Source organism: Mercenaria mercenaria, chromosome 3, assembly GCF_021730395.1.
Source record: "Mercenaria mercenaria strain notata chromosome 3, MADL_Memer_1, whole genome shotgun sequence".
Lineage (NCBI taxonomy): Eukaryota > Metazoa > Mollusca > Bivalvia > Venerida > Veneridae > Mercenaria > Mercenaria mercenaria.
The window spans coordinates 91,411,034-91,437,572 of record NC_069363.1 but is presented as its reverse complement, the minus strand read 5'-3'; the positions used below and the strand labels follow the sequence as shown (position 1 = coordinate 91,437,572).

At 33.1% G+C, this 26,539-nt stretch overlaps 1 protein-coding gene across 8 annotated transcripts in view; it reads left to right on the top strand.

The window, feature by feature from the left end:
- The window catches only part of LOC123524055 (adhesion G protein-coupled receptor L4-like), a 130,231-nt gene that overhangs the window by 47,280 nt on the left and 56,412 nt on the right, over positions 1 to 26,539 (top strand). For 2 of the 8 annotated variants that reach the window (XM_053539274.1, XM_053539273.1), the window contains exon 1: positions 2,040 to 2,244. The exons of 3 other annotated variants lie outside the window; for them this stretch is intronic. In XM_053539274.1, the coding sequence (XP_053395249.1) occupies positions 2,181 to 2,244 (64 nt within the window). In that variant the 5' untranslated portion in view covers positions 2,040 to 2,180. Of the gene's footprint in view, positions 1 to 2,039; positions 2,245 to 12,435; positions 12,608 to 26,539 lie in introns of those variants that run through there. 3 more of the 8 variants (XM_045301935.2, XM_053539275.1, XM_045301936.2) reach the window with 2 other exon arrangements.

Genomic DNA, 26,539 nt, shown 5'->3' with positions numbered 1-26,539 from the left:
CACACATCACAACCGTTTAACAAGCTTTAGTATATGTTTCCATAGAAGAGTATATGCACAGAAAAGGGCAATAAAGCGATATTCGTACGAACAGATAAATATGTTGGCAACAAGAGCAGCACTGGAGGACTCAAATTGATTTTCGTGGCCTTCACTCTGTTAGCAAGAATTGTTTTATATTTCTTTCTTTTTCAACGACCTAATAAAAACAAATATTTGTTTTCATATCTCTGAAAATCAAACACTATGTAATGGTTCAGCATAACATTTCTATTTCACTTTTACTTAATCAGCACACTCATTTCAATGTCCCATTAGTCATAATTACATTCTGAATGAGCTTGTGATAATGAAATGAACTGCAAGATTTGGCGATTTGTTTTGTGGACGTAATTCACCTGTTGTTTCAAGGTTCTGTCTAGATTAATCACGTTATCTTTCTTTAAATATTTCCGCTCATTCAACTTAAACTGTTTACCCTTTGTCTTATCTACAGAACAAAGCTTTCATTTGGAATAACAGACATACTCGAAAGCGGCTTTTTCATTCGATAATTTGATTTCAGCCTTGGAATGTGCATATGAAATCAAACAAGTACATGTATATCTTGTATGTGAATGGTTACAATGAAAGCAAACATCGTGCATTTTTACTCACTTTGATTTCTATTAGCGACATAAAGGTTCATTTAAGAAATAATTTATAGCAAAAGAGTGTTTTAACACTATTTATGCACGATGGGCGGTTATACGTCGGGCGTAATAATTTTACGAGTGCGCAGTCTGAGTGAAATTATTTGTACGACGTAATACAACCCGAGTGTATAAATAGAGTTAAAACACCGTTTTACTATAAATCATTTCGATTCTAATATGCCCTTAATCTAAAACAGTAAATAAAATATAGCGGCGCTCTTTTTTGGTCGCAACAAAACCATTAATGTCACTGCACGTTAACATGACGTCATTCTAACGTAAGAGTGTTTTAACAGAGAAAAGCATATTAGAATACTATTTCAAAAGTGATCAAACCTTTCTGATGCCGTTTTATTTCAGCTGTTTAAAAGCTTATTTACGCCTTTGTTTATCTTAAGCTAAAACCTCTGTAGAAATCGGATTTGCTTGAAGAATTGCTGATTGCAAAACTGCATGCTTTATGATAATGTCAACATAGCTTCCGAATGTGATGATACTTGGAGTAGGCCTATGTTTGCAAGTTCCATCAGACTGAGTATGACTTTAGAATTAGAGCAAGTATCCTTTAAGTTGGTTGCATTAATTGTCTTATTGATCGAAAATCCCTACAAGTTTAAGGTAATACGTTATTTATTTAACAGCGGTATCCTGTCAGTAAATCTACCTCGGATCAGTATTTCACAATATTTTAAATAAATGGTTATAAAATAAAACAAAACAGAAAACAGTATTATCGAAGTAATAAATTAAAAAGGATTAACTGTTGCGAAAGCGAACGACTTTATGACTACACAAAAAACAAATAGCATGCAGAATTAGTACAAAAGAAACAAAGATAAAATATAAAAGAAAATATGAAAGAATTTTAATAAAGCTGTAACCTAACTGATATAATTTCCCTCAGTTAGAAAACTATTTATAATTCTATAATCTAAATATATATGTATCAACCAGACAGAATACTCATAAACATTATGTAGAATATAACCTTAAATGAATTGAGATTCTCTGTTTATACTTGTACAGTTTATGAAGCTGTATTTTAGATATATTAATTTTACTTTTTAGCTGTTTCCGTTTATTTACCTATTTACATAACTTAACATCAAAACAGCTAAAAACCATGTGTGGGTTTTGGTTTACGTCTACGCACATCCAAGTGCTATATCAGTTATAAAATTATCAAATATAAAAGTACAATACGACTCGCAAAAGGATGTCACTATTTTATCACTTTATTTTAACTCATCCCACGCACACACTACACCTCAGCTACTGTACAATCAAATCACGTGAAACAATTTTATCCGCAATGCAATAGACATATCGTAAACATTTATAGTACTGCTTCGTGCGCCATTATATTAACAGTCTGTCGCGAGAGTTGAGCAAGATACTTTACAGTGTCTTATCCTGCTTTTACTCGACTCTTTTAAACATTTTTCATTTTAATATCAAGAACATTGTCGTATATCTATTGGCAAAATGTTGAATTACATATTTCATTTGTGGATAATTGTATGGACTATAATATCCAAATGCCCACAAGGTAAGTTTATTTTCTATATAATGGAATTTCATTAAGAATTTAATAACTAAATATCTTGTGGTGTGCGTTTATAATTCTGTTAAACAGGATTGTGAGTACTAGTAAACTTTGAGCATGTTTACGTACTACGATAAAGATCTTCAATGCCATTCAGCTAATGTTTAAAACAATGTTTAAGTTTTTGTTGATTTATTGTTATTTTTCATTAACATTAGAATCACATGTTCAAGCGTAAGGTGTTGTGGTGTAGACAATAACACTTTCGTCTAAACAGCCATGAAGTACGTTTTTTATTAACGTTAACTGGAAAGTACATGCTGTTATTACCAAAAACACGTTCAATCCCCCTTCAGTTTTCTTTTTCAACCTTATATTCTGGTATTATTTATACTTGCTTGGAAAGAAATTCCATTAAAACAAAATAAGTTTCTAATACAAGAAATTACGCAAATATAAAATCACTTAAAATGTATTGCATCAGCTATTTTCCTTTTCTCTTAAAACAGTGGGTGGTTCACATGTCAAAAGTTTCCATTCGGAAACCCAAATATGCGGATCATCAGATTGTGTAGAGACCGTACCATAGCTCTTCGCATACTTTGATTTTTCAAACTAAAGTGATTTTTACAAGTGCACCGGTTACGATAAAAATGTAAACAACGGACTCTGTCTATGAAACTTTGAAATAAATGAATGACAGTCAATCTTAGTCATAATACTGATTGACAGTGAATGCTAATGACTCCATGTGTGGCAGAAAGGTATTTAGTTTGTAACTGTAATTTTCCATCAATTGAAATCCTCTCAAACCTGGTAAAATAATTACTTATATTTGGACAAAACTCACCGTCTTTGCGTTCGACAGCTGCAAAAAGGGCAAATATAAAAGATTCAGTGTAAGTAATATTTCACTGGTACTACCAGTTAGTAAATTCATACTCTGAACAACACGTCAGAGAAATTTGGGCAGATTTGACCGATTATGGCGTTGGCAGCATTAGATTATATTTTTTCTTTACACAAAAATTGCCGTCAGGTAACAAAGCGAATACGCCGATAATCCGGAGTTCACCGATTATTGTTCCAGTTCACGCAATGTAATCCAGCAATTAAACTGCCTAGCTATTAGCTACTGCTGATATAGGGAAGTGGTAGAGTGTCTGCCTTAGGTGTGAGAGGTCCTGGGTTCGAGTCCCAGTTAGAGCTTAACTATTTAGATTCTGATAAAGCATAGTTTTGCTGTTAACAGACTGTTCCAGATGTTCTAAAGTTTTAGCACACAGTATCATGGATCAGTATTTAGCAATCCAGATCAAAGTTGAATGTTAAATCAAATGCACCCAATTAGAAAATATTGTCTATATTATGTCCCTTTGATGTTTATGCTCTCCATGTTCAAGAAGAGTTACATTTCCTTGATCACAAAATTTTCGTTAACATCAAAATATTAAATGCTCATAACTCCGCACTTCTGGTTAAAATATTGTCTATATTTCTGTTTTTGAGAAATATATGGACATTTGTCTTCATTTCAAAGCTTTTTAACTTCAAAACTATGATTTGAAAAACTTAGGTACTATCTCTAGATTGTGTTTTAAATCAAACTTTTAGATTACAGATATTATGTGCCCATCTTTCACTAAATATCTATCGTTAGATATTTGCTTCAAATGTATAAAATCCTTGTCAATATATTTAATTCTACGAAATACATGTATATAAATAAATACATGTAAAGCAGGAACAGTAGAAAACGTCCAGTGTTTTGGTGGTAGTACACATTTATGGTGTGTTAAGCTGTACAGTGTGTTAAGTGACCTGACGCGAAATACTGTTATTGCACGTACACATGTTAATTAAGTAACTGCTTATATTTTCAGATATGAAATTTGGGTATAGTATACCTTAAAGTAATATAAGTTAATATCCGAAATTCAGTTTCCAGTCCTATAATTTGGCTAAAAAGTGAGTATCTTAAGTTAAAACAGTTTTACTGACGGTGGTGTTTTTTTCCTTTATACTTTTGTTCAGTTCTGTTCAACCCGGAGTACATGGACAGTAGCATGCGTTTCCACAGCCGTCTATAACAGGTTCAATTAAACCAAGTCTTCACCATTTTCATTTTGCCTTTCTGGGCGACATGTGAAGTTTCCATTGTTTATGTTATTCTGTTATGGTATGTTATCACAATTACTGATTGATAAATAGCACAGTAATTGTTTTATATATCATACACCAATCCTGAACTACTTGACAGACCACTGTCAACATAAATACTTGACCTGACGACATCATAATTGATATCTTTAACATATTTGGTCACTTTAACCTTAGCTATTGTAGTGTTAGCTAACAAAATTGTAGTTTACGCGATAACCGGTTTCAGTGGGGCAAAATATTTTGAATTGGTTGGCTGCATTATAAATTTTTTCATAATATACCTATACTTGATTTTTTTGTAATTCCCACATAGCATTAACGACAGTTTCTCCAGATACAATACCCAAATTTCCAACGAAAAGTAAATGTCTTTATCAAAATTCTCTTTTTTCTCTCTCCATTTTTCAACAGCTAAATGCCAAGAAAATTAAACAAAAAGTTCATATTTGCTACTTGATGCGAGTGAAAAAAAAGTGTTTATCGTAATGAAATAAAAATGGTAATGAAATAAAAATGGTATTTGAGCCGTGCCATGGGAAAACCAACATAGTGGGTGTGCGACCAGCATGGATCCAGACCAGCCTGCGCATCCGCGCAGTCTGGTCAGGATCCATGCTGTTCGCTAACAGTTTCTCCAGTTCCAATAGGCTTTAAAAGCGAACAGCATGGAGCCTGACCAGACTGCGCGGATGCGCAGGCTGGTCTGGATCCATGCTGGTCGCACACCCACTATGTTGGTTTTCCCATGGCGCGGCTCAATTGAAGAAAAAATGTTATGTAGTTAGTTAGTAATTGAAGACAGCTGCACACATTTTGCATGCAATGATACGACTGAATTAAAATCAAAACATCTGTTACTGAATCCAAGACAGTGTAATTTCATGAGTTTCAGCGTCACAACATGTGCCAAGAAAGAAATTAATTAATAATTATTGTCAGTATTTTAATCAACCTAATTAGCAATAAATCACATTTTATTGCTTCACTTACCGTTAATATTTTGGTACAGACCAATGCAAAATTGAGGAATGGATATTGTCTCAAACTTTGTAAACTTCAATTTTTAATGGGTGTTTATGTATAGACATTGGCCATGACTAGACGCAAACTTTTTCCTCAAGTTCATATATTTGTCTGTAACGTCACACAGTTTATGTCAAAATTTACTGGTTTGATGGAATCTCAGGAGAGGCTCTGGATATTTTATCATATATACTAATGGGCAGCTAAGTGTAAGGACCGATCTTCATCAAACCAGAATTATGCATTACCAACCGGGACGGCAGACCTACATCGGTCATATTCGTCGTTTGAAATTATTCAAAGTCAGCGTTCGTAACCAATCAGCATCGGAGGACCTTTCAGATGCTTTCTTCCTGTTCTGTGTAAAATAAATTTCTTTTCAAACCATCCAGCTAGCTTACGGAAGGTCTTTGGTTCTACCATGTGTCTGCTCGAGAAGAAATAATGCACAAAGGGACACCTCAGGTCTTCCTCATCCATCAAAAGCTTGAAAGTCGCCCTTTTACATATAATTGTGTAGGCGTGACGTTAAACCCAACAAAAACAAACTCGTATTCTTTCAAAAGAGATAATACAACAACATACAGATCGTTCCAAGATCTTCCCATTGCTATATTCAAGGATATTTCTATACAGTAACTAGGGGTTGTTGATAAAACAATTTGACTATGTTAGTACTGAATACATACAAAATGAAATATTCTAAACTGACATCGCCTTACGTATGATTTAAAGTGTGATAGTTTTTTTTTCTAGAATAAATCCTTAAATTAGATCCAATGTTTACACATACTTAAATGAGAAATTGCAAACATTGGCACAAATATGATTTCTCTTCAACCCTACTGCATCAAAACGGAAATAATTAAGGAGAAACATAAAGCATTTATGAATCAAATTGAATTTCTATGTTAACTGCATAATTCAAGTGTTTTGTTCGGGTTTCTTATGTCTGCATTAAAAGCGGAAAGGTTCAACCAGAAAAAAAATGATGATTAGATTGCAAAGTGGTATGTTTTAGGCATTATATTTACAGCAATATGTTGCTTCTGGTCGTGTGATAAGAACAAAAATACTTTAAAAGCATACATTCTCGCTGGGTCAAAATTTCGCGCATTTGATCTTTTGAGAATGTTCGCGAGGTTTAATATTCGCGAAATTGTAAAAATAGTATCATACTTTAATATAGCGAAAATTAAACCTTCGCAAAGATTTCTGCTTTTACAGTAGTGCATTTCGGGTGCGTTTAGTGGTGTATCTTTAAATTTAACTATACTTGTAATTTAACGTTACTTTATATGTTGAGTTGGCCAATGAACATTAATGAAAGCGCTTTCGTCGACAGCTTAGACTCGGTATTCAATACAAATTCTATTCCTGGTATATCCGGATTCTTAATTACTGCGTAATAACGTTTTTTTTTTATAAAAAAGTCAAGGTGTACTATGTTTGCTTTGTACTTAGTTGTTGGTGGCAGCTATTCTTATGATATAAGAATATTTGTTTACATTGTCGATAACAGTTTTTTGTCAAAAATGTATTTCAAACGTAAGAAACATTATGAATTGACAGCAGGGTGCAGTTAAATAAATAATGTCAGACAAGTTCAGGATGTGATCATTACTCAAAGGCTGTAATTATATGCATTTTTAATGAGTAGGCAATCAAATATATAAGAAGACCCTCTGGAAGCATAGTATGAACCCAAGCGACTCTGTTTTATTGAATCTGTGGATGAGAGATAATGAAAAATACAACACGCATCACGCCCGACCCTTGTAAATTTACATAGACTTTCTGTTGTTTTACTCTATTGTTTCTTTTGATTTCCAAATAGCTTATATACAATCATTTTGCAATCGCTCAAGTTGTATTGTTTTTTTAATTTGTTATATTTCAACAATGATTACTCTTACTCATTTCCTTGTGCCAATGAGATAATATAATATAATACAGGGCGTGCAGAATATTGAAAATAAAAACATTTGAAATTGAATTATATTCACTTCATTGTTCATTAAATTTTCGACTTCCGCATTACACTTGACAATAAAATGCGTAAGGAATATAAAATGAGTCCTTGTATTTACTACAACGCCCAATATTAACAATACAATATAGCGTCCGAAAGTTCTTATATTCTAATTTTGGTACAGTTTGTTAATAAATAACAAATGATTCATCGATATAATGGTTATACATTTATGTATAAACAAAGACTTTATTACAATATAAGATACGTTTATGTATAAACAAAGACTTTACTACACTATATGATAATGATTGAGAGTTATGAAAAATTGTTGACTTTAACAGACGGCGGTAGAATTTTCTATTTTAGCATGCAAGCTGAATAAATAACCATTCGAAGATAATTATATGGGTGCCATTACCAACTTTTAGTAACATCGATCTATCGGAAAATCGATAATTTTGCCTATATAAACAAAGAAAAAAAAATACTTAAACTTAAATAGAAAAAGTTCTATTTGGAAATCAAAAATTCGATACCCCACAAATTAAAGTTTAATTTATTTCGGATATTATGAATATTTTTTTTAAAAAATATTTTGATATTTGGTTGGTCCTTTTTGACTTTAAACAGACCCACCTCAGTTCACATAGACTCTGTAGGAAACGGGTAAAAAAACTGACTTTTTCAAATATAACAGATAAAATGAGATATTTTCCGCAAATAATCAAAAAATCGATACCCCTAAAAATGTAGAAAAATTATTCAGTTTTCGTTATGTGTAATTTGTTTTAAATTTTATAATGGTTTGTTTGGTCCTTTTTGCATTTTAGTGTGTACAGTGAACATTTCTTAAAAAATTCCGGCTTCTTCCACCGTTATCCGTAAGTACTCGGAAGCTGTTACGGGAAATATTGTCGTCTGCTAGTCTGACTTTGTCGGTACAAATTGTTATAGCTCAAAGCCTATGAATTGTAGGCAACTTCACATTGAACCAAAAAAAAAAAAGAAGAAAAAAAAATGAGATTGTAATTAGCCAATTTTTTTTAGATATGGGCTTCTTCATGTCGTTGAGATGCTCAAATGGTTGATACGCGTAAGCCTGTCTCATTACAGCTTCCGATGTTTGAGAAAAAATAACTGGCAATAAGGGTATTTTCTGAATCTTAAACTTTATGGCTATTATTGTGCATCCGTCTCGATTCTGTAAATTTGATATCTCTTATAAGTAAACAGAAAATGTCACACATTTTATCAGATTCGTTCACTATAAGCTGTAAATGTTGAGTTCAGACAAAATAGCTTGTTAGAGATAAATTAATTGCAATCACGAGATATTGATATTATAGTCCAGTCACTTGTCTTGTTCACTTTCCTTGCATGATCTTGAGAGGCGACTTACCGGTCTGAACACTTGCTTTTGCTGTACGTCTGTGATTCCAGCAGGTATACAGGTTTTTATTCCGTAAATCATATTTACATTTTGATGAAAATGAGATGTGAAACAAAATTTTTTAGTCCTATCCTGTGTTTTTACATCGAAAAACCCAAATCAACAATTTTTACTTTATTTTTTTTATTTTATTCGTCATTGTCTTTTTTATTTGAACAAGCGATCAGTCCTAATTAATTCCTAACTTGGTCATAATAGCGAAAATCAGATACGAAATCTAGCGACAGAGACAAGATTTTGTTTTAAGAATGGTTTCCTATTTTTATCTAGATTATTTTTGTTACCTTATCTCAGGTAATTACCATTGTTCATCTATCACTGTTTATATACCTTTTGTCTTATTTACAGCATAAAACTTTCATTTGGCACGTCTGGCGCACACGAAGTATAGATTTTTCTTTCATTTTGTTATTTTATTTCAATTTTTGAAGCAAACAAAGAGCATGCCACGTGCATCATGTGACAAAATAGATCAAATGCATGTATATCTAGCCTCGGAATGGTTACACAGTGAGAAATACGTGTTAATTTGTAAACAAAATTCATCAAAGTTTTTCCAATTTTGTTATCAATTTCGTTTATTTCCTGTTAGCAATCTAAAGAATCATTAATATGTAATTAATATTTGTTAGGAGCTATGAGATAGTTCGTCTTTTAATGCAGTTTTAATGGAGCCATTTTAATGATTTCTTGTGGCATTTTGCCTATCTTTGAATCTAATGTAACATTGGATTTTGTATAAAGAACGTTACGATTATGCCAAATCTGTTTTGCATGTTTGAAATGACAGTCAATGATATTGGTATTAGTACAGTTATATTCAAATCACTAGCTTGAAATGAATTTCTACTGAACAAAGATCCCGAAAGATTTAAATCCAAATATTTATTTAGCCGCAGCATCATGTGAATACTTTGAAGGAAAATAAACGAGAAACAAAATTATTTTGTAAAAAAAAAAAAACAGAAAGCTAATCTTGATAATTCAGTAACGATATATCGTTACCTGATAGGCAGTGGTAACTGAAAATACAAACTTCATAATAGGCACTACTTATTTTAGATGTATATGTTCGCAGTCTGAAAAAATAAAGGATCACTTTCTGAAGAAAGAAGTACTTGAGACGAAAAAAATATCTCGATAAATTGTCTGGAAAAATTGAGACAACTCCGCTAAAATATTATTGCAGGCTTTAGTGAATATATAGGTACTTTGCAAAGTCAGTTATCAGTGATTTGAAAAAAAAAATGTAAGATCTAATTAAGGAATGCCATGGGGAAATTATGACGCTTTCAAAAACAAACAGACGATTCGTTTTAAATATGTAAAAACTCGCAAAAGGTGAATTTTTGTTGATAAAGCTGCAGTTTGGCAGATTTAAGTCTCTTCTCCCTATATATCTGTATGCGTCAAATTATAAGATAAATATCTAGAAATATGAGAAATTGCAGAAAACATTTCAGGACTGTTTTATGCATGACTGTGATATCCTTTATTGCAGTTAACATAGAAATAACATGAACAGTATTAAGACCGGAAAACGGTGTTCGCTCAAACATTTTCATCTATCAGCAGGTTGTTTCCCTGGAGTAGAGGGTTAAGTGTTAGTCTTCACGCTTGTTAGCTACATGAAGCACTGAAGTGACGATTTCAAACAAGATCGAAATAGCATTAAAGAGGGAATGTCAATTGTCGTGAACGCCAACGACTTTATGACTAAAACCGAATTACGTGCTGAATAACTACATTGAATCAAGAAAAACGTTTAGAAGAAATTAGTCCTACATAACCAAGACGGATCTGAATTAACTAGAATACTGATGATGAAAAGTATATGCGGTATTTGTAAAAGAGATCAAATAGCAAGTTGGCTTTAAACGCTGAACTATTTTGATTTGGAAGTGAGGTTTTAAGTCCGTGGCCAGCACATTAATTACAATTTAGGAACATTTTAAATATGATAGTTTATGACAATCATTCAACCCATTCTGAGTATATATCGTCTTAACATTCACTGTAAGCTTCAGTCATTTTCGTATCTTATAAGAAATGAATTAGATAGTCAGAATGTCTTGAAATCACTGAGTTCAAAAGACAGGTACAAAAGAACTGGTTAAAACATCTCGACATGGTGTTGGTTTTTTTTACTAGCTTTAAAAACCATAATCACCCCTGTAAAAGAAAAGGTATCATTTGTACTAGTATTAATTGGGACTACAGGAATACCTTTTATACTTTGATCCTCTATATTATGTAATAAATAAGATCATTGCATAGGTAAATGATTTGTGACCGGCTGGTTATATTACTAGTAGTTATCCATCAACATTTATGTTACGGTTAATCACAGGTGCATCAGGTCACGCCTTCTATGTAAATAATTGAACTTGCGATATCAAGATTTAAATCATTAATATATCTAAATAATTTATCCTCATTTATCATAAAAGATTAAGTAAATGTTATCTTGTCACAGTTTGGCTAATCGTTGACATCTGGACAAGACTGACAAGGCGTAGTAAGACAACCTTTGCAAGGACCATGGTAATCATTCTTTATAGGAGGATATCATGGATCTCTCTAACTGAAAATCCTTTTGGAAATATCGAACTAAACCAAGCAAGCTAACATCAGACTCAATTGCAGTGTAAAAATCTTCTCGTTAAGTGAGGTTTTAGTCCTTATAACTGGTACGATACTTCTTTAACATAATAGTGATACGGACAGATATATGGATAAAGCAATGAAGCCTCTGTGCTTGAGAAGCAACCGATTTTATGTTCAGTTATCTAGTTCATTTAACTCCTACCCTGCTAAATTTCTACAATGAACTTGTCCATCTTTCAATTAGAACTAACTATTAAAAGGGGGGCTTACCAAAAAGGATACTGACTGAATTGCGAACAGTGCAGACCAAGATCAGCCTGCACGAACGTGCATGCTAATCTTGTTCTGCACTGGTCGCAATGGCAGAATCGCTTGTAGCTAGCAGGCTAAGGGTTAAAACATTATCTTTCGGCACAATCAACAGTCCTGTAGTTGCTTTAAATTCGGTTTGCCTTTATGATGTTAAAATTTTACAAATAATAATCCACATCTGTTTATACTTTATAAACACAATTCATAGTAAGCACGTCATGCTTATATTTTTGAAGACTTAGAGTATTCATGTTGAAACATTTCCGAACAAGCTTTTGGAAACAAGATTCTAATTACCAGTAATTTGACCTTGTTCTTAACTTTTGCTTCTAAAATGTCAAACATAATTATTGTTACTATTCAATGTTTATAATATCGCGTGATAAATGAGTGTAACTTTACCTTATATTTACACACTTAATCACCAATACACTAAGGCGATGCACTTATACTTGTATCACACATTTTATATATTATCAAATATAAGATATGACTTGCAAAAGGACGTCGCCGCAATTTTATCTTTCAATTCAATTTTCATCCCACGCGCTGTAGTACGCTGCAGCTACCGTACAATAAAATCACGTGAAGCAGTTATATCCATGGTCCAATAATCATACCGCCTCGTATGCTTATATTAACAGTAAGCCAGCCGTCATATGAGTTATCATTTTAACCACAGTGTGTTGTTTTGAGCAAGAAACCTTGAAGTGCCAATATCCTACTTTTAAACAATTGTTTTTTTGCTTAAGGACGTATATTTACTCACAAAATGTTGAATTATATATCTTATATATGGATTATTGTATGGATTTTAACATTTAAATACCCAAAAGGTAAGTCATTTTTTCTACAATTACCGCAGTAATTGTGTTCTTGCCATAAAAAAAGGTATATTCTTATATACATGAAAGTACATTTGTACAATTTTATGTAACAGGATTGTGAGTGACATTTTTCAGTTGTCAGCGCATTTACATTAAACTAAGATAAAGATCCTTTTGCCATTTATATTTATAAATTTAGCAAATATTTGTTAAAAAACGCGCTTGAAAGCGATAAGTCAGTCTAACTGACTTTGTTTAGTCCAAGCTGATAAAGGCTTGTTGTGGGCTAACATTAAAATCACATCTTCAAGGGTATGTTGCTGTTACTTTCGACTTTTACATTTCCATTAGGCGTACGCAGTCATTTTCAGGAATACGTTTCACACTTATCAATCTCATATAGTATATCAAACTTGTATAGAAATAAAATCCATGGAGATATTTAAACTTCTAACAATATAATTAATGCATATCTTACAAAAGTTGCGTACTTCTTTTTAATCCGTCAACCCAAATAAGTATGCTTTCCTTTCGCGAGTGTTTTTCTAAACTTAAGTAAACTACTGTTATCAAATATTCAGTTTTGAGTCCTTAAACAATTTTTAAGGAGAAACTATTTGGTTCAGATTATTTGTCATGTTAAGGGTTTGTTGTAAGGATATATAACCGTCAAGTAAAATTTTAATGTCAATTCATAATATATAATTTACATCATTATGTACTTCCGGTTATTTCATAACTAAAAACGCACATAATTTATGTTGCTTATCATTGGTGTTGATATTTCATAGTGATTAAATTGTTCTGTCATGTACTTTTATCAGACCTATACTTTAGGCAATAAACCATATCCTAAAATGTACAACAAATTTGTTTGTCTGTTGTAGACAGCATACCGAGCACTATAGAAGAGGAGAAAATAGTTTCATTCCATGTTTTAAATTAGAATGAAATCATCGGTATCAACATACAGTATCGAACTCCAAAATGGACGTCAGATTATAGCGTATCAAGTTATTTCCTAGAACTTATTTATAAACTGAAAAAAAATTCAAAAGCTTTGCTACTTTGTATTGTGTTCTACTATAGTCGCTTTTCGATTCGATATATGGCAGCTAACAGAATGCCATTATCAATTTTCAGTAGCCATTTTCTACTCATTTCAGCTAGATTGAAGAGACCAATGTTCGTATGAAGTATGAAACATAATTCATGCTTTTGCAAATATCTTTAAAAGCGCGTTCAAATGTCAATCAATCGCTGCAGTATTTTGATAGCCGCAAATGATATGTGAAGTAACATGTAATTCTGGAAAAATACAGCTTGATAACAAATTGATTTTTTTATGTATGAATTGAAGCTTTCCTTTTTAGCTTATCGTAAGTCCTTATGGTTTTGCTTTAAAGTTCCATACATGTCTTGAGTACTTCTTATTGTGTTAGTGCTTCTCTGAAACAATTGATTTGCAAGTAGCATGTTACTTGTTTTAACTATCGTACTCCTACATGACCTACGTCTCCAATTAGTCAACCACTTAGATTTTACACTAAAAAATAAGTAACCACCCAACGTTCAAGTGTTTTGTTTTGACCTTTTACAAATCTCTACATTGCCACACATCCTCATTCGAACATGCCATGAACGTTACCACTTTGAAATTTCATTTATTTTTCTGCCATATTTTGAAAAAAGTGTAACGCTTTTTTACAGATTTAATTAAAATAAATTTAGGCGTGTGCAATCAAAATGCCTTTGACCTGAATAGTTAACACACGTTGTTTTAACAAATATTTTATGAATAAAGGAATTTATTTGGTAATCGGTGTTATACATGAAACAAATATAGAAACAAATGTTAATATATCATTGACATCCTTGTTTTAAACAAGGAAATTCAATGCAAATTAGTATGAATCAAGGAGTATATATACAAACAGTGAAGTACTTCCTAAAGATTACAAGACCTTTCCCCTATCGATTTATTCATCTTACGAACCTACAAACAACAAGTACGGTAGTTTTGTTTTGTTGGGTTTAACGTCGTAACGACAAAATTATAGGTCACATGGCGACTTCCCAGCTTTGTTGGTTGAGGGAGACCCCAGGTGGCCCTCCGTGCTTTTTATCCCCCGCCGATGAAATCGGGAGGGGGTATTGAAATGGCGTTGTCCGTCCGTCAGTCAGTCAGTCCGTGCGTCCGTCCGTCCGTCCGCAGCCATTTCTCAGTAACTACCTGGTAGAATTTCATGAAACTTGAAATAAACATGAACCAACATACTGCGATGATGCCCGTCAAGTTTTTTTTTTTGATTGGTCAATTTCCCTTAGAGTTATTGCCCTTGATTTAATGAAAAATGTCCGTCCGCAGCCATTTCTCAGTAACTAGCAGGTAGAATTTCATCAAACTTGAAATAGACATGAACCAAGATACTGCGATGATGCCCTTCAAGTTTTTTTTTCGATTGGTCAATTTTCCTTAGAGTTATTGTCTTTGATTTAATGAGAAATGCACAAAAATGTCCGTCCGCAGCCAATTCTCAGTTACTAGCAGGTAGAATTTCATCAAACGTGAAATAAATATGAACCAACATACTTCGATGATGCCCGTCATTTTTGTTTTATTGGTCAATTTTCCATACAGTTATTGCCCTTTAATTGTTTAAAAATCCACAGGTTTGTACATAACAAACCAACCAATTGGAAGAATTTCATTAAACTTCTTTCATTCTTTTCCATGAACATTTATTATAAACATGTGAAGTGGTCGCCACCTTGCCTTGGTCACCCCCCCCCCCCCAAATTTTTTAATTTTTTTTTTTCATTTTTAATTTTTCATCAATATTTATAATCAACATGTAACTTTTGTACCCTCACCCTCCCCCCACACACCCGCCAAAAAAACAACATTCATTTTCTCTTAATTTGATTTTGACTAAATTAATGAAATTATTTGCTTCTTTGTAGCATTCTTAACTTTTTGCTGGATATATTTTTTTGCCGTTTCTCAACACAGACCCTTTCGGCGGGGGATACCACAGGCAGGCACCTGGGTAGAACCACCGACTTTCCGTAAGCCAGCTGAATAGCTTCCTCACATGACGAATTCAACGCCCGAGTGAGGCTCGAACCCGCATCGGTGAGAGGCAAGTGATTCATAGTCAGTGGCCTTCACCATTTGGCCACCGAGGCCGCCCACGAGTCCTGAATAAAAGACAATAACACCCTATATCTTATGTAACTTGCTGTCAGAGTTACGTCAAACATGTTACATTAACGGTTTTTGATTAAGCGCTCTTTGATATGGTTACTCTATGCTTTTCATCTTTTATTCGAATAAGAGACTCTCCAATTAAAACACGCTGAAAAACAACGTCCCGCTACTGAGAAATTATTACAGAAAACACTACCTGGGGTATTTTACTCAGATGATGTTTTCTAGCCTCATTCTCAACAGCGGGTAGTAAAATTCTATGTTACATATATCCGAGTTACTCACTAGCATACAGTATTTTCTGCAGTTATTCTCAGCAATGTGCAGTGAAACTATGCAATATATGTAAATAAGACGTTGAGGGTAAGCTCATGCTATTATTTCGGTGAATATAATAACATTTTAAAACAACGTTACGTTGAAAAGTTAAATGGCACGCTTGAATACCTCTGAAAGAACTGCAATTTAGTACAGATATATACAAGGTTTATAATAATGAAAATAAAACCTTGAGTTGATTTGAAGCAAGATAATTAAATTTAAACATTGCTTCTTAGATTCTAAGACACATACACTAAAAGAGACGAAGCATTACTAAACAGTTGTTATTCTTTATCATATTCTCAGTAAACAGATCGTATGAAAAACGAACGTGGAATTTCAAGTATTTGACCCAAATATCCGGTCATTGACTTTGATACAATGTTATGTTCAATTATATTTACAAATAAACCATTGTTTATCTGTAAACAAGATAGAAATGATGGCACGATTTCACTGATCGGAGTATTATTGATCATAATGATCAAGTTAAATGTCACGGTCATTAAAATCAAACACTTAGATATTTAGTAAGATATGTAGTCACATACCAAGCTTGGTACATGCATATACATGTACATGTATATGTTGTAATACAAGAGTTACAGACAATAACCTGGCCAGAGGTATGGAATAACTGTCCATTAGTGTTTATAGTTTATACTATATAAGTAAATCCTTTGGAAGTTTATTGTTCAATTGTTGCTCTAAAGTCATAAATTATTTCCATGAAATTTCTTTCTACGCAAGTATGATAGACTATACGGTACTGATGAGCGTGAAGCGTGTTTCTGTTAATGACTGCATGCAAGACTTCAAAAGTGCCTAACTGAAACATAAAAAGTCGAAAGTAACAACAGCATACACTTAAACATGTAAAGATGAGATTTTAATGTTAACCCATAACAAGTTGAATCATGTCGTACATTTGACCTTATGGTTCGGTTCAAATTTGACAGAAATCTGCTATTAGTTTGATTAATTGCGTTATATGGTTCAAAAGTAACTTTTTTATGTTTATTTGGAGAAAATTCGGCACAGTTGAATAGCTAATGATTATTTTATTAACACGCAGGTAAACGAGCGATTGTTCTTCTTAGCAAAAACGGTATAATTAATGAACGAATTAATTAATTAATTGTCTGCGGATTGCCAAGTCAGAAAAGATATGAACATATACAACGGTCTTCCCTGCTAATGTGAAATCACATGACGTGTTTGGTACTTTGATACCGTGATCTGATTATTTTGTTTTCATAGACAATGTGCTGTGACTTTAAAAATTGTTTCCATACTGGTAATTTTTATCCCTAAGCGGGATATTGTGGTAAATCCGTATGATTATGTCTTTCGTTTTATTTAGGTGTGTTGCTAAACTATATTAAGATACATGCGTTCATTAAGAGTAGTTTTGGTCTCGTAAAGCGCATCAGCACTGATCTTAATTTATGTAGAAAACTAATGTGATTTTTCAACGAAATGAATTTCCAGGTTTTAAAATTTCATAATGTAAAGCAGATTGAACATTGAAATTCCAAAGCAATTCATGGTTCATGAACATGTCTGTGTTTATCATTGTCTCGCAGTGAAATATGCGATTTGAACATGCGATTAATTGTAGAAATGTTATTTACATACAAGTCATTGATTAACGTGCAATGTAATTCAAGAAATCTGCACATTTTGTGCATGCAATGATTCGACTGAATTCAGATCTGCAAAAACAGCTGTTAGGGAATCCCAGACAGCTTTGTCATTTTATTCCCACGCTTTATAACGCGTAACTTCCATGTGGTACGTGTTTCTTGTGTTTAAATCTTAGTATACAATCAGAAAACTCTTACATTAGGGTTCAAGGAGTTTGCTACTCACATTCCTTACAAATTTTATGATAATAATATTAATTATGACGGCAATTAGTAGGGTGCCTGATAATTCAACTAAATACACATTCATTGTCGAAAGACAATGTGCACTGTGTATGGCAACTAAGTCATGATCTTGCATAATCTATAGCCTTCCCGATTTCCCGTGTGGCAAATAAATAATCTGGTCTCCATTTCAAAATAAATGAATATTATTAGTTACACTGCTTGTTGGTGACAGGATACGGGATATACGCTGTCTCGAAAATCCATATGGATTTTCTCGACAGCGTATATCCCGTATCCTGTCACCAACAAGCAGTGTAACGATTTTATCTTGTCGACTATGCTCTTTACGTACATGCTATAATCGACACATGTAAATTAACAATGCGGCAGCCATTTTGTTTTAATAAAAATTCATATCTGAAATGTACTTGCAAGATATGGAATATATCCTGTCTCCACGTGACGTCTATTGACCAATAGAAATGCAAGAAACTTGTAGGAGGCAAGATAAACTGGCTCCTTTTCCAGAATTCTGCAAAATTGCTTCGCTCGCAATAACTGATCAGATTTACGATTGATATACATGGATGTGCTCAAAACTGAAATTGCTTTATTTATTATTGTAAATTTTTATGCGTCTCCTTTCAAAAGATCTTTGAATACTGATTTTTTTTATTATTTCTTCAATAGTGTTCTATTTTATTTACGATGTAATTTGTCATGTAGAAAGCAATTATCCGACTGTCAGTAGCAACAGTGAGGCTTATGTCAGGGTGTAATTTATAAAATTATATATCTTCAGCACGCCTGGAACTCGTCTGAATTCAGTTGTGAGATGAATCTGTATTCAGACCCTATTTTTGTTCACTGGAGATAAATCTTGAGGCTATCCAAATGTTGTATAATTGTGTTCCTTTGCTTCTTAAACCCGTACTACTGTGAGATAAGCATGTATTCTGTGAACTGAAATAATAATTTGAGATAATAAAGAACACATGAAAATACGTTATGGAAATAAAAATAAAGCATATAAAAAACAAACATATAAAAATTGTCTACCAGACGAGGCTTTTTGAACATTTCTTTTAGCCGGTCGACTGCTGTAAATCTACCCAAAGTGATGATTTTACGTGGATGTAAGTAACGACATATTGCTTGACTTGCTGGTCATAGATTTAGTATTAACTGGTTACAGTCCTTACATTTGCAAGGCAAAGTCTTGTTAAATTACTTCCCTTTATTGTAAGAACTTGGTGAACTTTTCTTACTGCCGAATGATAAAACAGCCAGCCATTCAGTAGATAGCATTTGACAGAATTGAAAGATAATTGACCGAAAATGAAATACAATAAAATAAACTGATTATTGTTATTGTACTAGTACCTAGTCTAGATTTAGTACTGTGCATTTTAAAATAATCAGACTGAATTTTCTCATTACTGTATAAAGCAATAATCTTGAAATTTATATGGATGCTTAAGTAAATTAATCAATCGTCATGTACATGTTTCGTTTGGTTTAAAGTTATATAGCAGCATTCAAGAAAGATCTTTTAATGTGTAATATAACTCCAGCTATTTGCTTGGTCAATATACATGTTATATTCAGTCCCATACAATTTAGAAGTAAAGTGTTCTGTATGTTTGTTGCAATACCAAACATTTACGAAATTGTCCGTACTTATGATACGGTATCGTCTCAATAAGGAAATAAAAACTTTTTTGTGGTTATAAAATGTTTCACTTTCATTTGTTTCTGTGCTACATATAACCCTGGCTTGCATAATAACTCATTTCTATCTCTTACATGATTTAGTCGTATTTGAAGTTAATATTCACTTTACGTTTACCAGATAGCTAATTGTTATAATCTTAAATTGATATTTATGATTAAATCATGTTTTCAAAATGTCAGATTTCTTGTAACTTCAAATTATAATAGTATCGCCCACACTATTTTTATAGGCTCAAATGACATAATTATGTTTGATAAAAAAAGGTTGGAGTACATTGTATTGTTTGCATGTTAGTAATAGTGACGCCTACAAAAATACGTTGCAACCTCATCTGACCAATGTTTGGTCACAAAAATTAAGGTATAAAGACATTTCTGTAGCCTCATATGAGCTATGCTTGTGTTAGACTAGCTCCTAGACTGTGATATATCTTTTTACATTTTTATGATTGAATGTAGTGAACTGAGCCAGTTTATATCCTATGTCCATTATCTGTCTATGGCTAGTCTATGCTTGAGTCAAACAATTTTTAGCGTATAGTATATAGTTGTTTGCGCGCGTTTCTATCAATATCGCTGCCAGAAAACTTTGTATCCCCGCATGAACTGTGCTTTGCGTATTTTCGCTTCTTCGCGCGCACGTTTCTTAACAGTATCGCTGCAAAACAAATTGCAACTGCCTATGACGTATGCTAGATCCGATTGCTAACGTACGGGGCATGCGTTTGTGATGATATCCACTGATGTCTCACATAGCCAGGTTCGCCCATGCATTTCTTAAATACCCCACGCAAGAAATTATTTTTTGCCTCGCATGGTTTTGTTTGCGTTGTTTACGCGCGCGTTTTAGTAGTATCGCATACAAGAACTTTTTTATAGCCTAATATGCGGGAAAATAGCATATAATGTGATGTATACGATAGCTTTTATGTGTTTCATTGCCCTTATGAATTATTGTGAATGTCCATGGGATTTTAGATATATAACAAATGTTAAGGATTCTGCTTTTGGCGTAATACTTTAGATATGGCATTGCATCGAGAGATATGTTTCAAACTATAATCAGTTATAAAGTGTTGTTTTTTTCGGCGACGCCGTCTAAATTCGTTTTCGCTACCTATGCCACGTGACTTCAGTTTGCAAATCAAACTACTTGATAACGCATTATAGATAATTTATCAGAATGGAAGATTTATGCAACAAGCTGCCTGATTGGACGAGAGTGTCAATTTCTTTCACTCTGTTGATTGTGCTACGCTGAGTGAAATGTAGACAAAGCGTTTATCCTAAACGACGCTATTCACAGTTTTAAAGCTAACTTTGGCTCAGTATATTTCGCAAGAATATTGATATATCTCAAAATGATAAGTAAGTTTAATAAATATGATAAAAACCTGTTCAAATACCAACATATATTAAATTAAAGAAAGAGCTGAATACGATCTGCGTATCACATGAATAAGGGTGTGATAAGAGTCTTTTATGTAGAGAAGTGCTTTTTAAAAGATTTTCTTTGTTACAGTTGTCGTCTGTATATGAAAAGGTTTCTTGCTTTTGTGACTTATTCAGATTGCATATTAAAATGAGTACTTGTTTGCTTTGATATATTTGTTATAAATTATTTAACTGATTTATTATATATGAATATTTTTCTTTAGTGTGGTATGCAAATATTGAACTCAGTTGAAATCTGTTTCATTATATATATGCTATATAATGACTGAATCTCATTACACTGAAGTGAAGGTAAGCTGCATACAGTTTATCTATGTGATATGACTACGGTCAAACTTTGCTTATGAAACAGAAATATTGAAATAATTACAATTGTATGTTTTGCTTGACCTTCACTTTTTTATTGGTGTGACGTCATTGTCCAAAGACTATGCATTTGTTAAAGCGGGATCAGTTGGCCTATTTTAGAAATAAATAAAAATAATAAATAAAAAAATCCTTTAATTGATTTTTTCTCATGTATTCTAATCAAACTTGATTTGTAGCATCTTTATTAGGCCCGCAGCCAACTTTGTTCAGCTGGGACATTTGACCTCTTTTAGGGGCTGCTAGAGCTAAAACTAGAAATACCTTTATACAGCGTCTCATGAATAGCTTGGTGGATCTTTGTCATACTTGGTTTGAAGCATCATTATAAGGTCCTCTTCTAAATTTATTTATATGGGAACTTGGGTCCTATTTGGGACCACTATAGCTAAAAGTAGATATGCCTTTCTTCGCATTAACCACTAAAATGTAATGGATTTTTATCAAACTCGATGTGTAACAATATCGTAAGGTCTCCTGCTATTTTGTTACAAATGGGGATAGGGACCAATTTAGCTAAATATATAAACACGTTTAATGACCTCTTCCCATGAACCACTTCATGAATCTTCATCAAACTACTGCTGTAATTATTCGTCTAAGGATAAACGAAACAAAATTGCAACCCTACGAAACCTTTGCGAAAAAATAAAAGAGAACCATTTAAATTGTTAAAGTGCGGTGTTTAGTTTTACAATTTGAAAAATGTTAGATGAAAGATGAATGTTAGATGAAAAATTCATTAACTTCTTTCCTTATTACAATTCGCCGACCATCATTTTTAAAGATATTTCTTGTTTCTGTATAGATCAGTTTGTTCAAATTACATACAGTTTTGCACATACGTAGAGCGTTAACTTATAATCTGATTTAACTTTACCTGTTCTGCATCAGAACGGAAACAATTCAGAACTAGCATAGAACATTTTAAGAATCAGGAAATGGAAGTTCTATGTTCATTGCGTAATACACGCGTTTAGTTCAGATTTCGTATGTCTGAATCTGAATTAAAAGCGGAAAGCGTTAGACGACTTCAGTCGAGTAGACAAATGTTTTTTATGGCAGTTAGAATCCAAAGGGATGTAGGAAATACTTTAATTGTTCGTAAAAGTATTTTTAATTCTTAGGTATTTAGACTTCGCTGCCACGGTAGCATTATGTCGCTGTTAGCTATATTCGAAATAAAATTGACAGAAAGAATAGAGGTCCATCAGGAATATCCACATTCAAAGTTTGAATTCGTATTTTAAAATGACAATATTTCAAGGAAACAAAATCACTTTAGGATACAATAAAAATACTTTTAAACAATAATACAAACGAAACTGAGCAACGCCTTTGAAACGATAGTGGAAAAACACTGCCGTTTAATTACTCGCAAACCGCACTATGTTCTAAAGTTTCAGTGTAAATGAAAATGAATCCAATGACACACGCAATGGCAACAAATGTGAGAAACGTAAACCACAAAAAAATGCTCGTGTAAATATATATATATGTATATTCAATAAAATATGAAGAACAATATGTGCAGCGTCTTTGTAGAGGACAGAACAGAGGAAACATCTTATAGAACTCGAAGCCTAGTAACTTTTTGAATTTTTTCTCATCATCTGTTTAAGAAATAATATATAGCAGAACCATGCTTTAACATACCGAAATAATACGACGAGGTTATACGCCTGCGGAATAATTTCGTTCTCTTGTATCATTTCAATGCAAAAACGTCTTGCATATCCGTTCCGCGGCCATAATGTAATAAACGTATTAGCGTCTGATGGCCCTTTCACGCTTCCGTAGAATCAACATTTATTAAACGAAATTCATTTTGAAAATATTTCTGAAATGTCTAGGTCTGCAGCTTTCAAATACCGAAATATCTGACATCCGAGGCATATACTGACACTTTTAGACAACATCAAAAAGGACGTTTTGAACGATTTGACGAAGTTCCAAAAATCTCCATATACCCTTTCTCCGTTACGGAGCCCTGTGGGATTTGTGTTTATTCCGAGTGCAACTTTTTTTTCATAGATGAAAAGCTGACATGACGTGCTAAACACCATGTATTTTCAAATTGTTAGAAGATGCTGAAAATTGACCTCTCATTAGCAAAAATCAAATCCACGCGCATACATTTAGAAGGGGCGACCACTGCGCGTGACCCCTGACTATTGACCAATGCGAATGCGACTTTCGTTTTTAAGTTTAGCCTGTGTACTTTCATTTCTTTACTTCCGGGAAAAGCTGAAGGTCATCAGACGTCATTTTGTGTGTTGTCAAAAACATACGTATGCCGGCGAGATTGTATGAAAATGTGCTGGCCGTCCTAAGTATATAAAATAGTATATCAAATGCGGTGACACTCTTTCTCTATATGGCGCCAAATAATATGTCGATGTGACGTCAGATTTCCGTGTTTTAACGTAGTTTTTCGTATTACAGTTCATACTAAATACAACACGCTATATTGTTGTATGAAAAAAGCACAATGTTCAGTTTATACTCATAAATTTCTTGTAATTTGGCTTTTTGCTATATAGTAGCAACAATAGAGTGTTTGTTTTACGTTATCTAAGAAATTCATAATAGACATAAATTTTGAATTAAATGGTATTATATCTTCTAAGATTGACAGTAGGGTTCAGCTAGATAAATAATCTCATACATTTTCAGGATATACTTATTGTTCCGTGAAATTTTGCACGATATAGCGTGCATTTATAAATAAATAAGAAATACTACCGGTCTCAAGAACAACTTTCTTAAAAGGCCAAATTGTATAACGTTTGCATATGTTTTCTTTTTTATCCCCTGCCGAAGACAAAGAGATATAGATTTGGTGCTATTCGTTCGTGCGTTCATGAGTCCGTGCGAAATTGAAAATGCTTATAATCAAAAAATGTGTTTAAGCTAGAATCAGCAAACGTCACGTAGTTACTAATTAGCACATGACATTTGCTCACATTTGCTCACCCTTGACTTAGTAAATGCAAATTTATTCCCTTGATTTGGTAAACATTAATTTTGACTTTATCTAGGTAACCTATAGCTTTTCAGGATTTCTTCAATAACTACAAAATCACTGCCAAGCATAACAAAGTAATCCATTGACGGATCGGCATCAAATTTAACACACGTTTCGATCACTATGCACGTCTTTCATGGGAATATCTTCAGTCAAATTTAATGCAGAATTATTGTCCTTCAGTTGTTTTAAAATAAATACTTATATCCGGAATTTAAAAATGTTTCAAACTATACATCCCTCATCCGCAAAACAAACTATTCGGCGATGGGGGATATAAATTCATTGCATTTTGGCTTGTTTTACTGTTTACCTTAACTAAACTGTATTCTCGCGCTAGCGATATTATCTAATACAGGAAGAGTCGGCTATTGAAAGACATTCACTACTGTTGGACTATATTTGCTTCCTCATTATACTTAAAGTACAAAATGAATCAGATTTCTCTCAATTTGTATTTATCATCACTTCAGATGTAAATAATAGACATCAAAAGTGTTGATTAAACCCCACCTTTAAGATAAACAGAAGATAAATTGGGAAAAAAGCATTACAAGTGTCTGTAAAGCTGTAAAAGTTATGGTTATGAGATCTATTGCTTAAATAAAAGTATGAATAGCTGGAAAATACGACTAGATTGCATTTCCACTACCGTCCGTGAACGGACTCAATCAAACCGGGCTTACAACATCTTCATTTATGTCGTGTTGGGCGACCTGTGGTTTTCTACTTTTTTATTTTACTGATTTATATAACATAAAGGCCATGAATGTCGAAAGTTTTCTGATTTTGGACTTTCATGTTAAGCGCTGTTTTTCAAAATTCAAAACATTTGTATAACACACACTTGTATATCACAACACTCAAGCATTGAAGTTTAATATTTTTCAGCAGGTGCTAGTTAGCCAATTAAAAAGTAGGCTTAACCGCTACAAATTAGTTGATTCTCTTTCTATATTGCCGGAGATTTTCTAAATTATGTTTACCTCTGGTACAAGGCAATTCCTGTAGCTTGTTAGACATACAATAATTACAATTTCGTGACACAGATAACATCTTTTTCACGTGCTAACGTGAAGCACATTTGACAGGATAATGGAGTATGATTTCTCGTAATGTAAGGCCTCTTTTGTCTTTATTTGAATGCTCACATCATTTTCGATGCAAAGCGTGGGATGTCATCTCTTTCTGGAATTCCTTAACAACGAGTATGTTCTGCAGCTCCATTGTTATTAAGATATTCAATAAAATCTAATACATTAGATTGGAGTTCGGATGAAAGAAGAAACATTTTGAGCAGACACAGATAAAGGCCCATAGAAAATATGAAACTATGACGAATTATTTCGATCTCAGTTTTGTTTATGAAGGGAGAGAGATCATTAATTTTGCCATTAAAATCGCACTGGGTTGTTGTTAAAAAGACAATACTATGCACCTTATACAGCACAAATAGACAAAATATTACAGGTCCGCTTCAGATGTTGGATGGTGCTTAAGAGATGTTGCACATTTCAAAACCTCTCTTGGACAAACAATCAAACAGTGTCTCCTATTATTTTGCTTTGTTACGTTCTATGCATTCAAAAGGACTGTACTTAAAGATTATGTAACATCGCATTCACGCCGCTATTTTTAAGATTCTGAAAACGGCAATACGTGTAATTATGTTGTATGAGTATATATAACGAAACCCGTATAATACAGGTACCCTTAAATCATTGCAATCATATTCGTGATCTTCATATTTTCTTTGAAATGTATGTGTTGATTGGGAAAAAACGTTAAGGAAATGTGACAAGACGAGGCGGATGACAAACTAAGTCTTATTTCCAGTCTAAAGTTATACTATAAATGTTTGTTTTGTCGGGTCGTGTACCTCATCTTTTCACTCCTACACCACGCTTTCCCACAAAAATATCATTGTAAATAAGTAAAGTAATTTTACCATT